Source organism: Schistosoma haematobium, chromosome ZW (assembly GCF_000699445.3).
Source record: "Schistosoma haematobium chromosome ZW, whole genome shotgun sequence".
In the NCBI taxonomy this organism is placed as follows: Eukaryota; Metazoa; Platyhelminthes; class Trematoda; order Strigeidida; family Schistosomatidae; genus Schistosoma; species Schistosoma haematobium.
In genome coordinates, this window is record NC_067195.1 from 70,012,058 (window position 1) to 70,033,758 (window position 21,701).

Below are 21,701 nucleotides of genomic sequence, written 5' to 3' on the forward strand. Positions count from 1 at the left end.
CTTTGGCGCCTTCGTGATGTTAGTCTGGCCGTAAAAGGTCGGAATGAATAATATGTCTATCTTTCTCTGAGATTGTTTCGCTAACAGTCGGTTTCCTAATACCGGTTTCCCTAACAAGTCTGAACAATTGTCTGCTATTACCTATTGCCACTGCCTTTTCCATCTCTCTTGCTTTCGCTACCCACCACTGTTCACGATCATTGCGTAGACTTCTTGTCAGCTTGCGCTTAAGCTGACTCCGCTCTTCATTATGTTCAGAGCCAGGTGGAATGCGTTTCCGAGCATCTATCAGTGCGATAGATGCTGCTAAGATCCAGTGTTGCTCCCTAACCTTACGGGTTACCTTACTGGCAGATATCACTGCTGTTTCCACAGCTTTTCGGATATCATTCCATGCTGCCTCAGGGTGGGCATCACATACATAACTGCCTAACTGTTTTCCTAGCTGTTCCTGAAATATACTCTTAGTTTGACTATCATTAAGTAGGCCCCTAAGAGTTTTCCTTGTAGCGTCTTTCCTACGTCCAGTAAGACGCAGACAGATACGCGCTCGTACTAGAGCATGATCTGAATCTAAGCATGTGCTCCAGAATGAGCGACAGTCTTCTATCGAGCCTCTCCATCGGTGGCTGATAGCGATGTGATCTATTTGGGTCCAATGTTGGGACGAATTAGGAGGTCTCCATGTTAAAAGATGTTTTTGCTTGTGCTTAAAGTTAGTATTTGCTAGGAACAGGCGGTTATCTGAGCATAGCTGCAACAGACGGTCGCCATTATCTGTTCTTTGAACCACGACACCATAAGATCCACCTAGGTGTCTTTCCCTTTCGCTTAGTTTACCTACTTGAGCATTAAAGTCACCGGCCGCTATTACTACATCAGAGCGCCTAGCTTTTCGGAGAAGGTCGGAAAGCTTTCTGTAAAACTCATCTTTTACATCATCTGAGCTGCAGTCAGTGGGAGAATAGGCAGAGACGACGAAGAGGCAACGACGAGTGTCCCTATCTTTCCGGATTCTTACTGTTCCGTTCATTCGGACAGCGCACAAACGACTGTCTACTGGGATCCACTCTAAGAGAGCTAGTTCTGCCCTATTACTCAATGCTATACCTACGCCGGCGATGCCACGGGAAACGTAAATCGAGTCGGTTCTTTATTTTGGCATGGTGAGGTCAAATGAATGACGCTACTCGGATCCTGTATGCGCGTTTCGGAGACGCAGCACACATGGATGGCGCGAGATTCTAAAGTCCTAGCTAAGGAAGCCTGTTGTCCTATTTGGCAAAGTGTTCGTACGTTAAAAGCTCCTATATGTAGTTTAGAGCGTGGTTTCAGGAGACCAGAAATAGCGTTCCGCGTACTCGAATCGTTTGCTCTAGCGGTGCGAGGTGATAAAGAGACGTGAGGAGGGTTAGTCATGGAGATAAGAGAGGTATTAGGAGGTTTAGGAAGGATTTGAATGTGACCAACTTGGTCTCGTGTGCTGTTACAGGTATGAGGGCTGATGTCACTTCCCTGCTCCCCACACCGTGGAAGGGTATTTCTTGAGTAACCTGAAAAGGAAATTGGATTAGTGTTGGTCTTGACGACCTGGGAGCGTGACCGCAGAGCCCAAGGGACAACTGCTTGAGGCCGGTCGCGCACGGCCTTTTTGTGGAAGGTTTTTGACGTGTTAGCTCCGTTCTTCAAAGGGCCTTACCGCCGGAGACGGAAATCCGTGAGGTAAGGTGAGGTGTGACATTTTTAGGGTCGACCTTTTCTAACCCCACCCCTCCTTGTGGGAAGGCAGCATCGCTGTCATGCTGGTTGTCCGAGGGAAACACCTTACTGCTGTCACACCTCTCTACAGTCAGCAGTACGACTTCGCCCTCAGACCTTGAGTTGCTGCTTTTAGTCTTACCGTTCTCCAATCGACCTGCCTGGCATGGTAGAACCTACAGGAACATATGTTCTAGCTAATATAGCTCGGTTGGGTGATCACGATAGGCAAGCCCGACCACCGCGTCAAGGTAGCAGCTTCGGTCGGGTCGTCTGCTGCAACTTTGCTCAGATAATCGTTTATTTTTAGGAAGCACTCACTTTAAGCATAAAGACAAACATCGTCTAACATGGTGACCCCCTGCACCAAACCAACGATGAATTCAAATAGACCATATTGCCATCAGTCACCGTTAGAGAGGCTCGACAGAAGGCTACCGCTCGTTCTGGAATACATGTTTAGACTCATATAATGCTCTAATACGAGCACACATTTGCTTGTGCCTCACTGGACGCAGAAAAGCCACATTAAGAAGGCCAACTAGAATTGAACTGAGTGACGAGAAAGCCGAAAGTAGATTCCAGGAACAACTGAAGTCACACTTAGGTAGTTCTGAAAACGAAGCCGACCCAGATGTTTCTTGGAAAGATATGCAAACAGTAGTAACATCTATTAATGACTTGAACCAAAGGGTCAAACTCATCCTATGATAACTACAGAGGGATTAGTTTGACTAATATAGCATCTAAAATACTATCCTCAATAATTATCGAACGCTTAATAAAGACTCTTGAACTGCAAACGCAAGAAAATCAGGTTGGTTTCAGACCTGGTCGTGGCTGTATCGACCACATATCCACCATTCGTCAGGTTCTGGAACACAGACATGTTTATCGGCGTCCGACGACGATAGTTTTTCTTGACTTAAAAGCTGCATTTGACTCTGTAGACCGAGAGGTTCTTTGGCAGTGTCTGTCATTGAAAGGTGTACCTCAGAAGTAGTTAGACCTTGTGAAGGCTCTTTACTTGAACACTGCCAGTCGGTCAGAGCTTATGGCGAACTGTCATCTGATTTTGCAACGTCATGTGATGTCCGGCATAACTGTCCAATATTTCCATTTTTGTTCAATTCCATTATACATCTACTGATGGAAATAACGTTCTCGTCGACTGAATTTTCAGGAATTAATCGCTTTCCAGAAGGTTTATTTATCGACTTAGAATACACAGATGATATAGTCCTGTTTGTTGAAGACGCTGGTTAAATGCAGAGTCTACTAGTTGCACTAAGCAACAGTGCCAGAATATTTGGAATGCGCTTCTCTCCCTCTAAATGCAAGTTGTTACCTCAGTACTGGTCTGCGTCAACACCTGAACTAAGGATAGGGAGTGAAGTAGTCGAACGCGTTGACAACTCCACTTATCTTGGAAGTCTGATCAGCCCTAGTGGGTTAGTGTCTGGTGAAATCTTTGAATGGATTCGGAAAGCTCGTTTGGCTTTTGCCTCTCCGTCATCCTTACCTACGCTTCGACAGATTGCAACCCGGATGCGATCATTAATGAATTTTGCCACTAAGTGTTCGATTGATGTTATAGGGACTTAAGTGCTCAGGTCGGGCGTCTAGGCAGCGATGAGAGTCATCTAGGTGGCCGACGGAGACTTTTTGGTTGCAGGACGGAGAACAATGACCATCTACTGCATTTTCGCGGCACTATAACCTGTTTCTGGCTAGCACTAACTATCGGAATAGTCATCGACGATGTGCTGTCTGGCGTCCTTCCTCTACATCTGAAGCCTGGACTCAGATTGAACATATCGGGATCAGCCTCCGCTGGAGTAGTTGTATTCAAAACTGCCTCTCTTTTTGGAGTACTTATTTTGACTCCAATAATCCCCTTGCTGCGCCAATCTTATCTTACTTTTCAGTGGCCAACAAATTCGTTTTCCTAAGTAGATCGATGTCAGGGAACTGGTTATGTTTTCTGTTGCAACTAAATATCAAACTAAGCTAGGATCATGGCTAGCTATCAACCCACTGAAAATTATAGATGAGCAGTGGCTGCAATTGCATGACGCCATGAAAACAACAATAATAATAATAACGTACATCGATTTACAATTAGAATATTAAGCAACAGTTAAAAAATTTGTAAACAAAGAATATTTTTATTTGAATGACTTCATCACCAGAGCCTTTACTGTTATAAATCCATATATATGACAATTACAATGATCAAAGTATAGGATATATAAATGGGTGAAAAAAGAGCGGCAGGTAAGTATTCTGTGTTTGGTGATTTGTGTTGCTTGAAGAGTTGGAGGTTCTTGCGGAAATGTAAACCGAAATTCAACTCTAAAAAAGTTCATTCGTGTTAAACTAAGAAAAACACAATTGCGTCATAATTTGTTTTTTAGATATGTGCCAGAGGCGATCAGTGCAGCAAAGGTTATTTCAAGGATCCGGTAAAAACTGCCGAACTTATTGATAGTGATGGTTGGATTCATACTGGGGATATTGGTGAATGGACTGAAGTAAGTCTAAAAATACTTTTTGATTTATCTTTGTCCGTTTATTCATTAACCAATATCATCCTATGTTTTATAGAATAATGCAGCTGAATATATTGTTCATCGTAAATTTATGAAAGTTACTTTATATAAGACATCTTATTCATTAAGTTACAAATTGGATGGGCATAAATTCGGGGACACTTATGTATTAACTCTATGGTTTAATACTTGGATTAGTGATAAGTCTTCTCACTTAACAATTATTTATTTACTTCCTAGACTCTTCCAATATCCTTAGCGTACTTCTACACTTGAACTCGAACAAGTGTGAAGTATGAGTAAAAGCTCTACTTTTATGTTAATCTGTGTACAGAAAATCGAATTCATTTAAAGGTTTTCAGATAATTTTGTTCCTCTAGAAACTTCTGGAAGCACAATAAGCATAGTATCAACATCAGTAACGTTTTGTAGCTTAGTATAAATCAATTATTCAGTGAAGAAATAAATAACGGAATTCAATAGTACAAAAAAACAGCATACATTTAGCTCAGTTCAGATTAAAATAAATCTGATCAATTCAATCAACATGAAATTTACTTGCGTGTATTTATGTGTATGTTAGTGGGTGCAAAAATGTGATATTTGTATTGTTGAAGACTTACTTACCTACTTACTTACGCCTGTTACTCCCAATGGAGCATAGGCCGCTGACCAGCATTCTCCAACCCACTCTGTCCTGGGCCTTCTTTTCTACTTCTATCCAATTCTTGTTCATTTTTCTCATGTCTATCTCCATTTCTCGGCGTAATGTGTTCTTTGGTCTTCCTCTTTTCCTTTGGCCTTGAGGATTCCACGTGAGGGCTTGTCTTGTGACGCAGTTGGGTGCTTTACTCAATGTGTGTCCTATCCACTTCTAGCGCTTCTTCCTAATTTCTTCCTCCGCTGCGATCTGGTTTGTTCTCTCCCACAGTACGTTGTTGCTAATAGTGTCCGGCCAATGGATCCGAAGTATTTTGCGTAGACAATTGTTAATAAACACCTGTATTTTCTGCATGATGACTTTCGTAGTTCTCCAGCTTTCTGCTCCATACAGTAGAACTGTCTTGACATTTGTATTGAAAATCCTGACCTTGGTGTTGGTTGACAGTTGTTTTGAGTTCCAGTTGTCCCTCAGTTGTAAATATGCTGCTCTTGCTTTGCCGATCCGCGCCTTCACATCTGTATCAGATCCACCCTGTTCATCAATGATGTTGCCCAAATACGTAAAGGTTTTTACATCCTCCAAATCTTCTCCGTCAATTGTGATTGGATTGGTGCATTCTGTGTTATATCGGAGAATCCTGCCTTTCCCTTTGTGTATATTGAGACCTACTGCTGCTGCCACACTGTTCGTCTTCTCCTGCATCTGTTGTTGCGTTTGGGATAGAAGGGCCAGATCATCTGCGAAGTCTAGATCGTCCAACTGCATCTTAGATGTCCATTGTATCCCGCGCTTCCCTTCAGATGTTGACGTCTTCATGATCCAGTCGATCACCAGGAGAAAGAGAAAGAGAGAGAGTAAGCAACCTTGCCTAACACCGGTCTTCACTTCGAACGACTTTGTCAATTGTCCTCCATGCACGATTTTGCAGTGTAATCCATCATATGAACTCTGTATGATATTGACTATATTCTGAGGCACCCCGTAGTGTCGAAGAAGTTTCCATAGTGTTGTTCTGTCCACGCTATCAAATGCCTTTTCGTAGTCAATGAAGTTGATGTAGAGTGATGAATTCCATTCAATTGATTGTTCCACAATGATCCGTAGAGTTGCGATTTGGTCTGTACACGATATATCTTTACGGAATCCTGCCTGTTGGGCGTCTACGCAGTCCTTCATCCTGTTTAACAATACCCTGTTGAAGACTTTTCCCGGTATTGAGAGAAGAGCGATGCCCCTGTAGTTATCACACTTGCTGAGATCGCCTTTCTTCGGTATTTTGATCAGAAGTCCTTCTTTCCAGTCTTTTGGTACTTGTTCCTCATCTCAAATCTTATTGAAGAGAATGTGGAGTATCCTTGCATTTGCCGCTACGTCTGCTTTTAGTGCCTCTGCTGGTATGTTGTCCGGTCCTTCTGCTTTGCCACTCTTGATTTGTCTGATGGCCATGCTGATTTCTTCAATTGTTGGTGGGCTAACATTGATTGGGAGGTCCGTGGGTGCTGCTTCGATGTTGGGTGGGTTCAGTGGAGCTGGTCGATTCAAGAGTTCTTTGAAGTGTTCTACCCACCTGTTTTGTTGCTCTTCAATGTTGGTGATTACCTCGCCTTCCTTGCTTTTCACTGGTCGTTCTGGTTTGCGGCGATTTCCAGAGAGTTTCTGTGTCGTGTCATACAATTATCTCATGTTTCCTTCTCTTGCAGCCTTTTCCGCCGTCGTTGCTAAATCTTCCACATATTTACGTTTGTCGGTTCTGATGCTCCTCTTCACTTGTTTGTTTACTTCTGTGTATTCAGCTTGTGCCTTGGCTTTTTCTGCTCTTGTTCGACTGGTATTGATTGCTGCCTTCTTGTTCCTCCTTTCTTGAATCTTATCCAGTGTATCAACAGTGATCCATTCCTTGTGGTGGTGCTTCTTGTGACCCAGGACCTCATGACATGTTGAAGTGATTGTCTCTTTGATCCCCTTCCAGTTGCTGTCCACAGTAGTTCCTTCTCCACTGAGTAGATCATGAAAGGCCTGGAACTTGTTGCTGAGGACTATCTTGAATTTGTTGAGTTTGTCAGTATCCTGAAGAAAGGCCGTATTGAACTTTTGTGATATTGTCCGCCCCGTTGTCCAGTGTTTCTTGAGTTTCAATTTCATCTTGGCGACCAGCAAGTGATGATCTGATGCTATATCAGCTCCTCTCTTGGTTCTCGCGTCCTCTATAGTCCTCCTGAACGTTTTGTTGATGCAAATATGGTCGATTTGGTTTTGTGTAAAGTGATCCGGTGAAGTCCATGTGGTTTTGTGTATGCGTTTATGTGGGAATATGGTGCCGCCTATGACCAGCTTATTGAAGGCACATAGATTTGCAAATCTCTCACCGTTTTCGTTTCTTTCTCCCAGTCCGTGTCGTCCCATGATGTCTTCATATCCAGTGTTGTCCGTTCCAACCTTGGCGTTGAAATCTCCCATCGGAATGGTCAGGTCCTTTGTTGGGCACTTCTCGACGATTGACTGCAGCCTATTGTAGAATTGATCTTTAGCGTCTTCATTGTAGTCGTTGGTAGGCGCATAGCATTGGATGATGTTCATTGAACTGCCCTCTTCCTTTGTTTTGAAGGAGGCTTTGATGATCCTTGGTCCATGAGATTCCCATCCTATAAGCGCATTTTGCGCTTGTTTGGACAGCATCAATGCAAATCTTGTGTATGTGGAGCAGTTTCTTCTTCATGGCCGGAGTATAACAGGAGCTCTCCTGTAGTTAGTCGTTGTTGTCCAACTTGTGTCCAATGTGTTTCACTGATCCCAAGTACCTCTAGGTTGTATCTCCTCATTTCTGCAGCAATTTGGAAGGCTCTTCCGGTGTCCCACATTGTACGAACATTCCATGTACCTAAATAAATGGTCGCTCTGGTTGTCAGAAGAGGCATCGGTCTCGTAACTTCCGAACGAATTCGGCTTTCATCATGAGGCGTCATAATTCTTCTAAATGAAGACCTGACTCCCAGGACAGAGTTTAAAAGGTTTTAATAATTTTTCCTGGTTGGCGTTTTTTAGCTAGTTAATTTTTTTCGGGATGTGGACGCTAACCCCATGCCCAACCCTCCTTTATCCGGGCTTGGGACCGGCAGTAGCCCCCGGAGGGACTCCAGGCGGTGTTGTGTTGTTGAAGAGTAAGTCTAAAAATATTTATGTGGTTGTTAGTGATGTGAGATGTGCATACAAATAGTTTTAAGTGATTTAAATTAAAACCACAAATGAAAATTCTACTCTTATATTCACCATTGATTAATTAAATGAACGCAAGAATGCTCAAAAACGCCAGTTTATTGCACGTATATTTGAACACTGAAAAAAATGATGGTTATGTTCTCTGAAAAGTGACTTACACCAAGTCACGAAACGTTGGAAATGTAATTTCCTACTTATTGAGATTTTATGAATATACTATTTCTGTTATAAGTAATTATCCAATCAAAATGTGAAACAATCCTACATTTCTCTTGATTTGTTTGGAGGGTTTCTATGCAGTGCTGATTGAATAAATCGTTTTTAGAAACTTTACCGATGGATATTTGTTGAGATTACTAACAACTAGCCAAATGAGATGAGAAATCGCTTTTCAGAAAAATTACTTACTGTATTTATCACAGTGCGTGTCAACACTAACTGAAATTTATTTTATTTTGAAGGCAGTCCTTATAATTCTGTGTTATATTGGGATCATCAGTATACCGGATTTATGCCAGGTGTGGTAATAAAAGGACTATTTTTCACCTTTCACTTGATGACGACGTTTTGTACCCCTAACTTCGTTTGTTAACGGTCCTAATTTGAAACCATTTTAAAATTTTACCAGCTAAAATGTTCAAAGTTCATGTCTATTTCATCCTTCAGTAGTTAACTACAGAGATGAAGCTACGAATTTTCAATAACTTATGCAGTCATTGAGTTTAATTTGCTAACTACTTTCCTGTATAAGTGATTTTTTGACTGATGGTTAAGAATTTTTAAATGCTTAGATGCAAATTTTCTGATATATTATAGAATTTAAACATTCATGTTGAATTATGATCTACTTTCTGTCAAAAAGTAAGCTATAGTTCCTTGCATTATTTGGCTTATCTGAAATCATGAGTAAACAGAATCTATCTAAAATTACTTGAATCATTTACTTCATTAACATAAACATGTATTTATTTATTTTATAACAGGAAGGTTCACTCAAAATTGTGGACCGTGTAAAGAGTATATTCAAATTAGCTCAAGGTGAATATATTGCACCTGAAAAAATAGAAATGGCTTATCAAACTTGCAAATTAACAAGTCAAGTATTTGTGGATGGTAACAGTCAAAAAAATTACCCAGTTGCGATAGTAGTTCCAGATTTTACTGAATTGCGTTCCGCTTTAAGCAATAGTAAGGTACTGCAGCATCATAAAAACTTTTGGATTCTGAACTTTGTCGAAATGAAACTGTTAATAAATTCGTTTTGGAGGAAATGAATACTATAGCGACACTAAAACTGTTGAAGGGTTTTGAAAAGGTTTGTGACGAATGATTTAAAAATTGTAATCGTAATTTAAATACTCAATCCTGTTCTTATTTATGTATGTTTCGTACCAGTCGACAAACAAACAAACAAATTAGTATTTATGATATATAACTGACCTCGGGTTAAATCACAAATAAGCAGATTAGTCAATGAGATTGTGAATTTTCATTAGTCGAAGTAACTCACTCATGTGAATTTCCCCGCATCAAAATGGGTAATACTGACCTTATTAAATAAATAAACGGAGTTGACACAATGTTGATTTGTAGAATTAACAATCAACGGAACTAACTGTACCTGAAATTATGAACTTCCTTCTTTGGTCATATAAATGTTAGAAAGTCATAACTGTCAACACTCCTCAACCATAGTTTTAATGATGTTTTTGTCACTTTGAATTTTTGGATTATAATACATTTAAACTTGAGGAAATATATGCTATCCGGTGCTCGTTAACGTTATACAATTTATTAATGACTTTATATTGGGTTCTTATATGGTTTCGCTAATTAATTGAAGTTAGAAATGTAAACCTATAGATGCCAACTCAGCAATTACTGTAAGTTATGAGTTCGATCTCCAGTGAGGTTGTGAATACCCACCGTTGAACGGTCTCATACTAGCTAGAAATTAATTATGCAATGCTTTATGTTTTTCATCGGTTATTTAACCAAGATCAGCTCATAATGTAAACTTCAAAATTCAACAATCTACATAAACTTCCTTTTATTCTTTAACCAAACAGATTTTTCAGTTGATTCTTTCCTATTGTTTTATACAAAAGAAAATACTATTTTCGTTTTTTTGTTACATTCATATTTCAGTGTTTTTTTGTTCTATAATCAGGCGACACCATAGTTTAAATTTACTTCCTAGTTTAGTTTACTTGATCAAAGCAAAATTTCTAGAGTCAGTGGTGATATTGTTTTCCGTACACTAATTAAACTCCCACGTAATCTAACCATTTTCTTGTTAGTCAAACAGAAAAACAAGCTTAGCACACATGATTGGAAATGGAAGACATTTCTACGTATAAAAAGAAAGTTTATCAGTCTATTTTCATTACAGATGAAGTTTTAAAACCAATTACTGAACAGAATATTGTGAATTATTCCTGATTATTTTAACAACAAATAGTTTATTATTAGTAATTAAACGCGTAGACTGTTAATGTTTACTTATATTTAGTACTTCAAAGTCATGCTTTGTTTAAGTTTCTCGTACCATTATGTGACAACCATTTAGCATAAAGATATGTAATGATACTAATTAGAAACAACCATATTATTAAATAAGGATTGTTTATATTTATTTTTAGTTTTTAATGTAATTAATTATCTTTTATTCTTGAACTATAAATAACCTTAGTCGTTAGTTTATTTCACATTGTTTTGTTGTACAAAATGTTTACTTTTTGTTACTTTCATGATTACGTTTTCATAATTTAGAATGTGGTGATTTCATCATTGAAAAGTACTTTAGTTTTACTTATCTAAACATTAGTGTAAAGTTTTAAAGGTTAATGGCATGATGTTCATAGAACTAATATTTCTTTATGCTTACTAAATAATTTTTGCTTAGTCAATAGGTTCAGATATACTCTTTGTATATATTTCAATCATCCCACTGGTTTAAAGTGATGTTTTCCACTTCAAAATGAACATTTTAAACTAAATTGCCAATAATACGAAGTGATGAAGTTTATGAAGGATGTATAAATCATAATGTATTGATTTTACAGTACCACCATCAATGGTGATTGTATACACTCCATAATCAAAATAGATTCAGCGAAAGTAATGCTGTCGTTAAAGTACAAACTGATAACACATAAAGAAATGTGATTTGGTTGCATGAGTTGATTAGTGAGTTAAAAGGAATTATGGTTTAATGAAGTTCCCAAAACATTTCAAGCCATAATCACGTAACCGTAACGTTGATGATCCAGCCCTATCAGAGTGCTGGTACATATTCAGATACCAATTAGACTTTGCGACTCAATTCAAGTTTTTGAATACCGTATTGTTCCACTGTGTTAGTCTAAAACAACACTTAGCGATAAGTAAAGCCAATAGTGTTGTCCTGTTTGATTTTTATCAAGTTACAACAATTATGTTTGCTTCTTCAACATCTTTGTTCAGGGTTATTCAATTGAAACGGTTGCTTCAGAAAGAACACTACTTGTGTTTTTACTTCGGATTTTTCAAACTTACTAAGTCTTTAATATATCTGTATGCGTTGAGAAACTCATAGATTTTGTGCCTAATGCTTAAAGTAACTTTTATAATTGATGCGAAAAAATGTGGTTCTGGATTTATTCTAAGAAAATAATGTCTTTCGTTAGTGTATCTAAGTCATTCAGTTTTATTATTGAAGTGCTTTCGCCGTTCATAGTCTGTGGCTATTTTGAGTTGAAGTAATCTTTCTGGGAAAAAGCAAAGGCATCACCACGTAAAGCATCTACTGGGGCTACTAATGTGTTTTCTGTCATTTCAAATTGAGATCCAAATCATTTATCAGATAAAAAAAATACTTATTTCTACTGTATATTATGCAAACCATGTATTGAAATCTCTTTTCGTATAGTCTGAAGTAATTATGTGTCTGATTTATATTTTCTGAATTTTTGTACTGACAGGTCCAGGCAATTTACTTGACAGACGAGGCGTTTACAATAGACAATGGCTTATTGACTCCAACAATGAAACTATCACGTAATAAAGCTCGAAATCATTTTTCAAAAACAATAGTTAGTTTATACACACAGCATGAGCTTAATTCTTCTTCAACTTAACATTTGTGATCATTTTCAACTTACAATGTGTACGTGTGAAATGGGTTCGTTTGGAGATAATATTCTCCATAAGTTGCATTCTATGGACTATTCTGATTCCTCCATCTATTCCACAAGAATTTCTTGCCTTATTTAATAGAAAACATTATGTATTTGTTTAAATAATATTGGAAACGTATTTTACAGTGTATCATTTGTGATGTCTACTCATCTTGGCAACGCGCATGAATAAATAAATAATTTCGTATTTATGACTATTGTTTTCGACTTATCTTTATTTTTATGCATTAGGTTTCATGAGGGATTAGTAAATACACGTCGAACTGAAGCGATTACTAAAATCCTTGTTAAAATTAGTATCATCTGTCTTAATTAGATAAGACTTTCATTGACTGATCACTCAATCCTAATGGAAATGAATCTATTGAATTTGCGACAAATCATTCTTGTAACCAAACCTTTTTTTGTATCCAAGTTATGTGACTGAACTTAGGCAAGTGTAAGGATAACTAACATGGAACTACCAAAAAAATTCCATGAACTAATCCAAGCGGTTGTTTCATTACTCTGTACTGTGTTGGATTTATGGTCAACTATGATATTAGTACTGCTCTAATAGTAGGTCTAATCACAACATTGTAGATTTCTCATGATATAACTGCTTAATCTATAAAACCTTACGTGGAAGTTACATCATCGTCTACACCAACTCATTTCATCTTAACAATCATCAATACATGATGAAGAACACACTTAAGCTAGAGATAGGTCAATGTATTTAATATGGGTAAAAGGTATATAACAACATCCAAGGATAGCCACGCCTACAAGGCCGAGCCATGCCATCCGGTCGATTCGAATCCATTCCATTCATTCCTCCCGCCTTCCCCATCGCTGGGTTTTTCTCCGCAGTGGGATAATGAATGTCTAGTTTCCAGCTGTCTAATTTTCAGCTTTAAGGATTGTGTGGTTTGGGCTCAATGCCTCTACAATTTGTTGATATTGTACATGGTATTGTTTTTGTAAGATTCTATCTCTTCTATGCTGTTACCAAAGAGGCCACAATACCTGAGTATCATGATAGGGTAATTCGAACAAGGTATCAACCAATACGTGTGAGTTGAACATAGGCTAGGAGGTTAGGTCGTTCTCACTCAACTATATGAGACCGACCACCAACACATTTGATCTACAAGTCTTCATGGAGAGTCAGGACGCGATCAAGGCCGAGGGTTAACTTCAAGATCATCAGCACACAACATGGAGTACCAATCAAAGAAAGTAAATGGGATGTTGAAGGCTTGTGGTCTCTATAATCAGTGAATTAGATGATCAACACTTTCGAGTATAATTGGTGTTCATTTACTAGAGTTCAGGTACTCTTGTTTCACATAAAATAACCGAAAGCGAACAGTGTTACAAGTCGGAAAGTAACGATTTGCTGATTAGATGTTTATATAGGGATTCGCTTGAGACTCGGCTCATGATCTACATAACTACATGGAGCAAGGAAATCGGGCTTCAATTACAAAATTCTATATTATTATCCCATTCATACATTGCCATGATTACTCTGTACTTCCAGGTAGAAGTCAGTTTAACCCTGAATACAGACCACTTGTAGAGATTAGTGAGAGGGAGATAAAGTAGGTCCGCATATTCCTTCGTTATTCTGAGTTGGCTTCCCCCGATACAGCAGACGTATGTGGTTTGATGTGTTAGGCTCAAACCTCGCGATATTTAGATAAGAAAAGGAGAAGATTGGACGGGACCCATTGAACAGAGATATTGTAGTGGCATCGGCTCCTAATCACATGATCTTTAAAGTCAAGCATATAATTACTGGGAATGCTTGCATTCGACATGCAACGATGAAGAACGTGAGAACAATCGGTCTGTAGGGCACGAAGCAGCCTTGCAGGCGTGGTTATCCTTGTGACAGATCCCTATTCACATTAGAATATATTCTATCCCCAGCCCAAATGTGTTCGTCAGAAGTGGTGGACACTGTGTTGCTGATTGCCACGACACAATTAGACAGAATGAACAGTGGTATGACTTCCAAGTAAGACCTTATAGATAAAGTAGTCACGTAATGACAAATCTACAATTTTAGGATCAGTTCTATCATAATGATAACAAAGATAAATGTTTTTATACCGAACTAGACCATAATTCTACAATATAACAGACTAGGAGTAGTCGGATCAGAAGTTTCTATTTGGCAGCCTAGTGGGCGCGTTGCTGGAGCTGCGTATTTTGAAGAGATTCTATACATGATACCCGGCTTTTTGTGCAGTCTCCTCACAAAGTTGTATGAAAACCTATGACCACCATCGATTGACTCCTCAATCAAAAAGGTCTGAAAAAATCATTTTAGAGCTTCTCTGTTACCTTGAAGAATTAGGGAGGCTGTCACTTCTATTAGTTTATGGAACACACCAGCCAGATAAGAGCCACGAGCATTCTTCACATTGCATTTTGAGTCACCCAGATGATGAATTTTCGTACACTTTGAACCCGTTAGGAGAAGCTTAACTGATGATATTTTTCATGGTAACACTGTTAAGTTACTTCATAAAAAGTAAGTAGGAGAGGTTTAGTTTTTGAGCGAAACAAATACAGGCTTTATAATATTGAGAGAGGTATTACAATGTAGCAAACCAGAGTTCAATAGTTTCGTTTCCTTGGATTTTTTGGGATAGTAAAATTTGATTGCCCCATCAGAGTTCTCACATCCATGCTCAAGTTTCCAGAAGTGATTGAGTAAACGTTTAAGCTGTGGCGCTTGCTGGTGAGTCGCCCAATATTCAACTACGGATGTCTGGAAAAGCTCGTATCGGGTGTACTTAGTTGTCTGACTAGTTTGGGATTGCCTTCACATATCTCAATCACTTTTGAGGTGTGAGGTTCATCACACTAATACAAAAAGTGGCTTTTACTATATCAGGCGAGTCCAGCGTCACCGAGATTAACTTAAGTAGTGATGTTAGAGTGTACTAGTCTGGAAAGTCTTGAGACTTGGTTTGATTGCGCGTCAGTCACATTAGGTCTATCCAAAACGTATCCCTATTGGTCTACATCATGAGAAAGCCGAACATGAAAAGATTTCTTTTAGGGAACCTGTGAACTTTACCGAATATTTTGTAGCCTCTGCATATAGGAGAACGAACTTCATTATTGAATGCTCGTCTGACTATGACCAGTCTGGTAATATTCTTGTGCATCAACGTGATTTTTCCTAGCCTTCAATGGTGTTGAGTGTTGTCAGATACGTACCCTTTTCCCAGCGTTTCTCAGAACGATAGTACCTAGTATCTTTCAGCATCTTCCTGTTTACTTCAGGGATCATCGTTATATATATGAGAGGAATTTTCATGAAGGACTTTAATTCCAACTATTTAAGGATGTTCAAATACGTTTTCTATCACATTCATACTGTAGCTCATCAAGACTTGACAGATGAAAATGGCGAATTAAAATGAAGGTTAGAGCTTGAAATGTTATCCTCATGTTCAACTTTACAGAATTCAATCACTTAATAAACATAAGATCTCCGAAAAACCTTGACGCCTCACAAACTTGGATATACTACCACTCTGGCATTTCTTAACAAAATATGGGGCCCTAGGTTCACATCATATCTTGATTGATTGATATATTGCAATAATCCCTGCAATAGTGTTAATCTTGGAAGTATTTTGCACCTGTCGGGGACGTTAGATCCCCAGAACTCACTTGGGAAAAGACCTAATTTCGTTATTCTGTTTAGAAAATTTGAATTTCTTTGTTTTCGCGCCAAAAGTATGTTATTCTGTAACTCTCCCCAAGGATGGTTTTGTGCTGTATATATACGTTTTGATTTGTGTTTGTTGTTATCGCTCGTTTCTGGCTGTTTGCGGAATATATTTCCCTTTTTCCAAGCTTGGACTTCTTCCTCTAGTTAGCGGGACTAGGACATGTCAAATAGCTAGCTTAATGTTTTTTTGTCACCGAGTTTTGTTCCGTTCGCAGTCCAACTGAACTCGTAACCGCTTTAGACCTAACAGCGCCCTTGCCTGGTTGTAAGTAAGTTTGGGGCTGTGCATCACCTTCGCAGCTGAGCGAATTAGTTTCGCAGCGTCAATGTTATCACTACCAGCAGACTTTGGCGTCTCGGGGTTTGGAACAAAAGAATAAACAGAGGCAACGGCCGAATTTTCAGTCATTTATGTACTACGTTTTGCACAGCAATATCATGTACATGAAAGAATACATAGATTTAGTGTAAAAGCACACACTATATATGGTTCTCCTGAATAAAATATAATTGCCACACAGAATAAGTGGTCACGTTTGTCATGTCAAACATTGCTTATGAAAGGAGCTATTGATTTAGAAACGTCAGATTGAACCAAGTTCACGCCTATCACCTTGGCGGAAATTTATAATGAGTTAATAGATAAAATATTGATTTAAATAGTGGCATTCTTATCACTTTATATCATAAACCTTGTGTACGGAGTAATCATAAAATAGCCTGCCTCAATTTACATCACTGCTGGAGTTATTATTCAACGATGCACAGGTTTACGTTATTCATACATCGTTATAAACAATGTTATGTAGTGATGCAAGACATTTTCTTACACTCAACACTTGCAGCAATGAATAATAAGTCTGACCGTTTAAAAAAGAATTCGATTTTCAATTTTGCACCCTGCCTAGCCACGAAAGTTAACACGACATGAAATCCAAGGACAGAATTACATTTTGTTCTGACAGTGCAGATGTTACATGCATGTATCATGCAGCATGAGGTATTTAAATCTTCATGAACTCACCATACATTTACCAAAAAACTATATGCATCCTCGTGGTTTTCTGATCATTAACAAAGTCTTTAGAAGGGTGAACGTCACTTCGATCGGGAAGACAACCAAACAAGCACATGTTGTAGCTGCAACAATTGCATTGATCCCATCATTTCATATGACGGCAGAATGTCCCACCAGGTTAAGATATAATCGCCAAGTAACTGAGGTCTGTAAGTTTCACTAGTCTAGGGAACCTTTTCGAAACTTCTCTGCTGTATCAGTATGATTTCTCGAAGCCGACGGAATAATGGGTGCTTAGGGAATGGAAGTGAGTGCACTAAAACACTTAGAGTTATCGATAGTATCAATGTACGACAGATACTGGCAGCGTCTCGCTGCGATATTAATATATCCAAGTACCTGTCAAGCTAAGAGGATAAACAACACCAGAAAATATCCATCATCAGCATAAGTGGCTGATTATGATCGTAATGAAACCACTTCGTACGCGGCTGTTAGTTGTTTTTGGTTTACAAACATGCTGCAGTTTATGCCAATGCATTCTTGTGGGTTATAAATAGCGAGCTTCTGCTTTCCATCAGTGATAAGTTAAAAAACCCATAAAAAGTAGTCCTTCAGTTGTAAACAAATAGCCCTGTGTGTCTTGAATACTGATTCTGACCTTATTAGTTTCCTGAACATATTATTAGACTCAGGTGCTCGACTGTGCATCCCTACCAGGTCCTATTCGGTTAAGCCGTGGTAATAATAATAATAATAATAATAATAATTTATTCTCAAATAACAGTTTGATACATGAGGCATGCCAGTTTACAGGCAAGATCAAATTGATACAAATGGTACAATATCCACTGTAGTAAATTACATAGCTGGGTTGATAATTTATAAGATATGAATGTAGATGGTTTTAATCAGTACCACAGTTGGCGCGCTTCATGAAGGTTGCGTTGCAAATGTGCAGCTGATGGTCAAGGATAGGTCCATTGAAGGTGGGAGCTTCTAAATGTCGCAACCTTATGTCCCTTTGGAATGTTCAAGGCTTTGAGGATGGTGCAGGATAAAATCTTTCGTTCCATATCACAAGAGGGCTGAAAGAGGGAGCAAGTAAAAGAAAAGACGAGAGGCAGAGTAGCCAATATTCATGAATGAATGTTTAAGGTATGATTACTCAGTCTAATTTTCTTTTATTAAGGTATTTATTAAGAAAGAGCATTTTAATATCCATCATCAGCATAAGTGACTGATTATGATCGTAATGAAACCACTTCGTACGCGGCTGTTAGTTGTTTTTGGTTTACGAACATGCTGCAGTTTATGCCAATGCATTCTTGTGGGTTATAAATAGCGAGCTTCTGCTTTCCATCAGGTATACGTTGAAAAACCTATAAAAAGTAGTCCTTCAGTTGTAAACAAATAGCCCTGTGTGTCTTGAATACTGATTCTGACCTTATTAGTTTCCTGAACATATTATTAGACTCAGGTGCTCGACTGTGCATCCCTACCAGGTCCTATTCGGTTAAGCCGTGGTAATAATAATAATAATAATTTATTCTCAAATAACAGTTTGATACATGAGGCATGCCAGTTTACAGGCAAGATCAAATTGATACAAATGGTACAATATCCACTGTAGTAAATTACATAGCTGGGTTGATAATTTATAAGATATGAATGTAGATGGTTTTAATCAGTACCACAGTTGGCGCGCTTCATGAAGGTTGCGTTGCAAATGTGCAGCTGATGGTCAAGGATAGGTCCATTGAAGGTGGGAGCTTCTAAATGTCGCAACCTTATGTCCCTTTGGAATGTTCAAGGCTTTGAGGATGGTGCAGGATAAAATCTTTCGTTCCATATCACAAGAGGGCTGAAAGAGGGAGCAAGTAAAAGAAAAGACGAGAGGCAGAGTAGCCAATATTCATGAATGAATGTTTAAGGTATGATTACTCAGTCTAATTTTCTTTTATTAAGGTATTTATTAAGAAAGAGCATTTTAATATCCATCATCAGCATAAGTGACTGATTATGATCGTAATGAAACCACTTCGTACGCGGCTGTTAGTTGTTTTTGGTTTACGAACATGCTGCAGTTTATGCCAATGCATTCTTGTGGGTTATAAATAGCGAGCTTCTGCTTTCCATCAGGTATACGTTGAAAAACCTATAAAAAGTAGTCCTTCAGTTGTAAACAAATAGCCCTGTGTGTCTTGAATACTGATTCTGACCTTATTAGTTTCCTGAACATATTATTAGACTCAGGTGCTCGACTGTGCATCCCTACCAGGTCCTATTCGGTTAAGCCGTGGTAATAATAATAATAATAATAATAATTTATTCTCAAATAACAGTTTGATACATGAGGCATGCCAGTTTACAGGCAAGATCAAATTGATACAAATGGTACAATATCCACTGTAGTAAATTACATAGCTGGGTTGATAATTTATAAGATATGAATGTAGATGGTTTTAATCAGTACCACAGTTGGCGCGCTTCATGAAGGTTGCGTTGCAAATGTGCAGCTGATGGTCAAGGATAGGTCCATTGAAGGTGGGAGCTTCTAAATGTCGCAACCTTATGTCCCTTTGGAATGTTCAAGGCTTTGAGGATGGTGCAGGATAAAATCTTTCGTTCCATATCACAAGAGGGCTGAAAGAGGGAGCAAGTAAAAGAAAAGACGAGAGGCAGAGTAGCCAATATTCATGAATGAATGTTTAAGGTATGATTACTCAGTCTAATTTTCTTTTATTAAGGTATTTATTAAGAAAGAGCATTTTAATATCCATCATCAGCATAAGTGACTGATTATGATCGTAATGAAACCACTTCGTACGCGGCTGTTAGTTGTTTTTGGTTTACGAACATGCTGCAGTTTATGCCAATGCATTCTTGTGGGTTATAAATAGCGAGCTTCTGCTTTCCATCAGGTATACGTTGAAAAACCTATAAAAAGTAGTCCTTCAGTTGTAAACAAATAGCCCTGTGTGTCTTGAATACTGATTCTGACCTTATTAGTTTCCTGAACATATTATTAGACTCAGGTGCTCGACTGTGCATCCCTACCAGGTCCTATTCGGTTAAGCCGTGGTAATAATAATAATAATAATAATAATTTATTCTCAAATAACAGTTTGATACATGAGGCATGCCAGTTTACAGGCAAGATCAAATTGATACAAATGGTACAATATCCACTGTAGTAAATTACATAGCTGGGTTGATAATTTATAAGATATGAATGTAGATGGTTTTAATCAGTACCACAGTTGGCGCGCTTCATGAAGGTTGCGTTGCAAATGTGCAGCTGATGGTCAAGGATAGGTCCATTGAAGGTGGGAGCTTCTAAATGTCGCAACCTTATGTCCCTTTGGAATGTTCAAGGCTTTGAGGATGGTGCAGGATAAAATCTTTCGTTCCATATCACAAGAGGGCTGAAAGAGGGAGCAAGTAAAAGAAAAGACGAGAGGCAGAGTAGCCAATATTCATGAATGAATGTTTAAGGTATGATTACTCAGTCTAATTTTCTTTTATTAAGGTATTTATTAAGAAAGAGCATTTTAATATCCATCATCAGCATAAGTGACTGATTATGATCGTAATGAAACCACTTCGTACGCGGCTGTTAGTTGTTTTTGGTTTACGAACATGCTGCAGTTTATGCCAATGCATTCTTGTGGGTTATAAATAGCGAGCTTCTGCTTTCCATCAGGTATACGTTGAAAAACCTATAAAAAGTAGTCCTTCAGTTGTAAACAAATAGCCCTGTGTGTCTTGAATACTGATTCTGACCTTATTAGTTTCCTGAACATATTATTAGACTCAGGTGCTCGACTGTGCATCCCTACCAGGTCCTATTCGGTTAAGCCGTGGTAATAATAATAATAATAATAATAATAATTTATTCTCAAATAACAGTTTGATACATGAGGCATGCCAGTTTACAGGCAAGATCAAATTGATACAAATGGTACAATATCCACTGTAGTAAATTACATAGCTGGGTTGATAATTTATAAGATATGAATGTAGATGGTTTTAATCAGTACCACAGTTGGCGCGCTTCATGAAGGTTGCGTTGCAAATGTGCAGCTGATGGTCAAGGATAGGTCCATTGAAGGTGGGAGCTTCTAAATGTCGCAACCTTATGTCCCTTTGGAATGTTCAAGGCTTTGAGGATGGTGCAGGATAAAATCTTTCGTTCCATATCACAAGAGGGCTGAAAGAGGGAGCAAGTAAAAGAAAAGACGAGAGGCAGAGTAGCCAATATTCATGAATGAATGTTTAAGGTATGATTACTCAGTCTAATTTTCTTTTATTAAGGTATTTATTAAGAAAGAGCATTTTAATATCCATCATCAGCATAAGTGACTGATTATGATCGTAATGAAACCACTTCGTACGCGGCTGTTAGTTGTTTTTGGTTTACGAACATGCTGCAGTTTATGCCAATGCATTCTTGTGGGTTATAAATAGCGAGCTTCTGCTTTCCATCAGGTATACGTTGAAAAACCTATAAAAAGTAGTCCTTCAGTTGTAAACAAATAGCCCTGTGTGTCTTGAATACTGATTCTGACCTTAT

At 38.4% G+C, this 21,701-nt stretch overlaps 1 protein-coding gene across 1 annotated transcript in view; it reads left to right on the forward strand.

Moving 5' to 3' along the window:
* The window catches only part of ACSL6_5 (Long-chain-fatty-acid--CoA ligase 6), a 156,607-nt gene extending 142,684 nt beyond the window's left edge, over positions 1-13,923 (forward strand). The window contains exons 5-6 of the mRNA XM_051212178.1: positions 4,176-4,292; positions 12,153-13,923. Of these exons, the coding sequence (XP_051072331.1) occupies positions 4,176-4,292; positions 12,153-12,308 (273 nt within the window). The 3' untranslated portion in view covers positions 12,309-13,923. The remainder of the gene's footprint in view (positions 1-4,175; positions 4,293-12,152) is intronic.
* The last annotated feature ends 7,778 nt before the right edge of the window (positions 13,924-21,701 follow it).